Raw genomic sequence first — 6186 nt, forward strand, 5'->3', positions numbered from 1 at the left:
TTGACTCAAGTCATGATCCTGGGGTCCTGGGATCAAGCCCTGTATCTGGCTCCCTGCTCAGTCTGGAGTCTGCTTCTCCCATTCCCTCTGAACCTTTTCCCTGCTCATGCTTCATCTCTCCCTCTTTCTGAAATGGGGGGGAAATTGACAAACTGAGATCATTACTGAGAAGACTCCATGATGTGTTGATCTCTAATACAAAGAATCCCAAATAGTTAGTTAATTGTGGAATAAAAAAGAAAATCCTACTTTCTAACTTCAATTTTAGTCATTTTTCCATTAATCCACTCCTTTCAACCTTCCACAGGACTTTACGAAGAGCGGATTTAATATCTTTGCTCCTCAGACAATAGATAACAGGGTTCAAAGTTGGGGGTACCACAGAATAGAACACAGACATGAACAAGTCAGGAATAGAAGGCTTGTCAGAGGTTGGCTTTAAATAAGCAATAGCACCTGTTAGAAGGAAAGTACTCACCACAATGAGGTGAGGCAAGCAGGTGGAATAGGCTTTGGACTGCTTCTCTCTGGTTGGGATCTTTAACACAGTGGAGAAAATATAAACATAAGAGACCACAATGCAAACTAAACATGAAAATCCATAACAGACCCCAATGGCCACACTGACATTAATAGTTACATGTTCCATGGAACAAGTGAGCTTCAGCAGGGCAGGCACATCACAAAATAGCTGTTGTATCTCAGTGGACCCACAAAAATTCAAAGAGAATGTCCCAGCTGAGTACAAGACTCCAAAGGCCCCTCCACAGAGCCAGGAGACAAACACCAGCTGGACACAGACCTCTTTGCTCATAACAGCCTCATAATGCAGAGGGCGACAGATGGCAATATAGCGGTCATAGGACATCACAGTGAGAATGCCAATTTCAGACCCAGACATTAGTATCACAAGGAAGACCTGTAACACACATCCCAGAAAAGAGATGGAGACAGTGAAGGTGATGGAGTTGAGGATGGATTTGGGGACTGTGGCAGAAATGAGACACATATCTAGGAAGGATAAATGTCTTAGGAAGAAGTACATTGGAGTGTGGAGGCATTGGTCAAGAATTGTGAGCAGGATTATAATTAAATTCTCCACTATGGCCACTAGGTAGGTCAGTAAGAAGAGCACAGCATATAGCCTCGATAGCATCCGGCTTTCAGTAAATCTCAGAAGCAAGAATTCCATTGTTAGCGTTTGATTCATTATATTTTAAAATTAAAAGCAACCTGTTGAATAAAGAAAAAAAGTTATATTAAAATAACAAAATATTATTTGCATCTTTGTTTTTGAAACATGTATACTTTAGCATCATGGGATAGTTGGAAAATTTAAAGTACCAGGATATCTATATGCATAGTTTATTCAGGTATAAAACAGCTATAAACATAACAGTCCAATATAACTAGATTTACATTCATTGTGAAAGATGAAAATAATTCCACTTCCCTCCCGAACTCAATACTTGAAATGATTTTTGAGTAAATGTATTTCAGCAGGAATTGCAGAATTGGCTACATGATTCTAATTATAATACAATGCGTATTTATTATGCATAAATATCCTAATTGATGTAAATGTGATGTAGGTTAGAAGTCAGGGATAAATTTTCTTTGCTGTGCAGAAGCTTTTGATCTTGATGAAGTCCCAAAAGTTCATTTTTACTTTTGTTTCCTTTGCCTTTAAATATTATGTCTCCATCAGAAAGGAAGAATACCCAACTTTTGTATCAACATGGATGGGACTGGAGGAGATTATGCTAAGTAAAATAAGTCAAACAGAGAGAGTCAATTATCATATGGTTTCCTTTATTTGTGGAACATAAGAAATATCATTGGGAGTTGGAGAGAAGAAGCGAGTTGGGGGAGATTGGAGAGGAAGATGAACCATGAGAGACTGTGGACTCTGAGAAACAAACTAAGGGTTTTGGAGGGGAGAGTGTTCAGGGGTTGGGTACGACTGGTGGTAGGTTTTAAGGAGGGCATGTATTTCATGGAGCACCGGGTGTGGTACATACACAATGAATCTTGGAACACTGAAGAAAATAATAAAAAAAATTAAAAAATTAAAAAAAGAAGTCATGGATAAATTTTCCTTTGTAGGATATTGAAAACTGTTTAAATAATTATTAATGTTAGTCTATATTCTAATATATTATGCACTTTTCATTGAGGGACATTAAGGTTTATCCCATGTTTGCGTTTAAAAAAAAAAACCTATTTTTTGGTGAAAATATCACCAATGGGGAGCCTGGGTGGCTCAGTTATTTAAGTATCTGCCTTCAGCTCAGGTCATGATTCCAGGGTCCTTGTATCCAGCCTATATTAGGGCCTCCCTGCTCAGCAGGGGGTCAGATCCTTCTTCTTCCTTTGCTACAACACCCCTTCATGCTTTGTTGCTTGCTCTCTTTCTCTCTCAAATAAATAGATAAAATATTTTAAAAGATAGTATCAATATTATTTGCTATTCTTTCTGTGAAGATATTTACTAAAAAAAACAAAAAACAAAACAGAAAGCTCCTCTGGTAATTTTGCAACTTGGTTTGAAAATGTATAGTACCATTTTCTTGTGAAAAGAATAATATTTAAGACTATAAGGCAGACTTTTACCACGCAACACTAGCAAGAATTTAATTAATACCAAGAACAAGCAAATATTGGAGATGTGAGAAATACAGAGTTTCTTCCCATTTTATTTTTTTAATTTTTATTGTGTTATGTTAGTCACCGTAAAATACATCATTAGTTCTTGTGTGTCCTGCCATTTTAGACTCACACTGGACTTCTAATCCACGATCACTCACAAACTCCACTGGGGAGTTCTGTGGTCATTTTTGTCCCTCAGATCCTCCTTATCTTTATTTATTTTCTTTTTTCATTATTATGTTCAGGTAGCCAACATTGAGTACATCATTAGTTTTTGGTGTAGTGTTCAATGATTTATTAGTTGTGTATAACACCCAATGCTCATCACGACACATGTCCTCCTTAATACTTATCACCTTTAATTTTACTTTAGTATCACTTTAGTGACAATTTCTTTAGATCTCCATGCAGCCTGTTTCAACCCCTCACAATATGTGTGGCTTTCTCAGTGAACACTCTAATTTAAAAAAAAAAAATAATAATAGTAATAATTTTCCTTAACCTCTGTAAGTGAAACTCAGCATTTGTTACACAAGGTTCTAATTGAGTACTACATGTATAAACGTTTCCACCATCCGTGGAATTTTTCTCATCAGGCTTTCCCTGTTCTCAGTAAGACTTTTGAGAAGTCCCTGTCCATGAGTGCATTTCTTCTGCATTATCACTCATCTTCCCAATCATCAAATTTATAACCCATGACATGGAGTTTCTCTTGAAAGCTAAAGGTAGTGGCAATTGATAATCATTATCCTACTTAGGCTTTTCTACCTATAGAAAACGTTTCAATCATTTTAATTTAAATGCCTTAATTTTCTGAGTAATCCAGCCTCAACACAATGTGCATTGGAAAAAGAGCAATAATTGTTTCTTCTTCAAGTGACAGTGAGTTTGAAGGTTCCTTTGTGCCTGCTCTGATTTCCCTTTTTCCACCCGGAAAAGTAGGCTTAGACTTTCTATTGATTCTTTATGTAGTTTCTGCTACTTTCAATGTGGTGATTTCTCAACTTCTGTCAAGTTTCATTTTGTTGGACTCCTATTAATCTATAATTCTGAGAAGTGCAAAATAGATATATACATACAGTTTGACCAATGCTGTCTTTGTCTCACATGTGAATGTAATTTTTTATTAATAAAACCAACATTTATTTTAACATCTTAGAGTCACCCCTAGAGGTTTTGTAATCAGAGACAATTATTAATATTATATATAATCAAAAACAATTTTTAAATTTAATATGAAATTTCCTACAGTTTAATATGTTTATTTTGATTAAGTTAAATGTATAAAACCAAAAAAAAAGTTTTTCATCTTATGTTATACAGTGCTTTGAAGCTACCCATTTCCACAAAATTACTGTGGTAATGGGATACAAAGTCACATTTTGATGTAAGAAATACAGGCTTATAAATATCAGATAATTTTAAATTTATTTGTTAAATATTTATTTATTTATTTATTTGTTTATTTTAGAGAATAGGAGGGAAAGATATAATCTCCAGCAGACTCTACTGAGCATGGACTCTGAAGCAGGGCTTGATCCAGCACTCTGAAATCATAACCTGAGCTGAAATCAAGAGTCAGACACTCATCCAGTTGAGCCACGCATGTGCCCCAATATCAAATACTTCAACATATCTAAAGGACAAAACATATATTTCTATTACTTTCATGGACTTTGGGCAAAGAATTCCTTGTCAAAAATGATCACTTATAAAAATATTTTTTCTAATAATTTGATATCATATTTTGTTTTGAAAGGTCATTATTTAATAATGCAAAATTGAATAAATGACAGAGAATGGAACTTCACATAGGAATTAAAAGACATTAATATTTAATTTTTGATTAAAGGAAGAGAGGAATATAAATATATATGCACATATATACACACATACATACATAATGGAATATTATTGGCTATAAAAGAGAATGAAATCATGTCATTTACAACTTGGATAATCTAGAGATGATAATGCTAAGCAAAATAAGCCAATCAAAGAAAGACAAATACCATATGATGTAATTATCTGTGGAATTTAAGAAACAAAACAAATGAACAAAGGAAAAATAGAGAGACTCTTAACTATACAGAAAAAATTGAGGGTTACCAGAGTAGGAAGCAGTTGAGAGAATGAAATAGGTGATGGGGATTAAGGAAAGCACTTATGATGAGCACCAGGTATTTTATTCAAGTGTAAATTACTATGTTGTACAACTAATATTACACTGTGATATATATACACTCTATGTGTACAATACATACATATGTAATATATATATTATACACTGTATATGTATAATACATACATATGTATAAATACATACTGCACATTGTATATATACATAATTATATATATTGCACTGTATGTTAACTAAGTGGAATTTGAATAAATACTTAAAAAATAAGAATAGTGTTTTTAGGAAAAGACTGATGAGAGGAGTTTCAAAGTAATTTTCTACTAAAATTAAAAGAAATAAGTAAAAATAAAATAAAATGTAAATGAAATATAATAATAAACAAATAATTCGGGGTTTCTCTTTACACTGTTAAAAATGAAACTATAGGGGCACCTGGGTGGCTCAGTGGGTTAAAGCCTCTGCCTTCAGCTCAGGTCATGATCTCAGGGTCCTGGGATTGAGTCCCACTTCAGGCTCTCTGCTTAGCGGGAAGTCTGTTTCCCCCTCTCCCTCTATCTGCTGCTCTGCTTACTTGTGATCTCTCTCTCTCTTTTTCTGTCAAATAAATAAATAAAATCTTAAAAAGAAATGAAAATATATTCTCAAGTCATAAGAAGAGCCAGGAAACTGCAAATAATTTTACCATATGCCTCTATGTTCTTGTTTCATGTGTCCCCCTTCCCATCAAACTCACAATAATTTTGATTGAGCTTCTCTGACATGCACTCGCCAGTATGTGTTTTCCTTGTGCCGTCTCCAAGTTCTCTGAGGAAAAAGCGTCCTTAACATCCTATACCTCTGGCAACTCTTTCTCTAGCAAGGTGCAAGGTTCTTAAAACAAGTTCAAATGGACCTTATAAAGTACATGGGATTCTCCAGGAGGTAAAACCTTCAGATGTGCCTAAATTTCATTTCTCAAATTCTAAAGCATTTGAGACTCTGCCCTCATATCCCATTTGATTTGAGAGTTGACACTGCTGTCCTTTTTCCACTGAGATAAAAGATTAGATCTCACTGGATCTCATTAGAATAAGCCTACCAGCATCCCTTTAATTTTTCATTATATGTGTTTGGCTATCAAAGTCTAATACATTCATTTTCTTCTAAAACCTGTAACATTTTACATTTAAATCTGCATCCACCAATTTTTATTTTTTATTATTTATTTATTTTTTTAATTTATTTTATTTCATTTTATTTTTAATTTTCAGCATAACAGTATTCATTGTTTTTGCACCACACCCAGTGCTCCATGCAATACATGCCCTCCCTAATACCCACTACCTGGTTCCCCCAACCTCCCACCCCCCGCCCCTTCAAAACCCTCAGGTTGTTTTTCAGAGTCCATAGTCTCTCAT

The 6186-nt window shown here is 34.6% G+C and overlaps 1 protein-coding gene across 1 annotated transcript; it reads right to left on the bottom strand.

Annotated features, from left to right (window-relative positions):
- Window positions 1-268: 268 nt before the first annotated feature.
- LOC308342679 (olfactory receptor 14K1-like) lies at window positions 269-1210 on the bottom strand (the record flags this gene model as incomplete). Its single annotated transcript, XM_080803249.1, has 1 exon — window positions 269-1210. The coding sequence occupies one exon, from the start codon at window positions 1208-1210 to the stop codon at window positions 269-271; it is 942 nt and encodes a 313-aa protein (XP_080659375.1).
- Between the last annotated feature and the right edge of the window lie 4976 nt (window positions 1211-6186).

The sequence above is a fragment of the Martes martes genome, assembly GCF_963455335.1.
Source record: "Martes martes genome assembly, chromosome: 5".
Lineage (NCBI taxonomy): Eukaryota > Metazoa > Chordata > Mammalia > Carnivora > Mustelidae > Martes > Martes martes.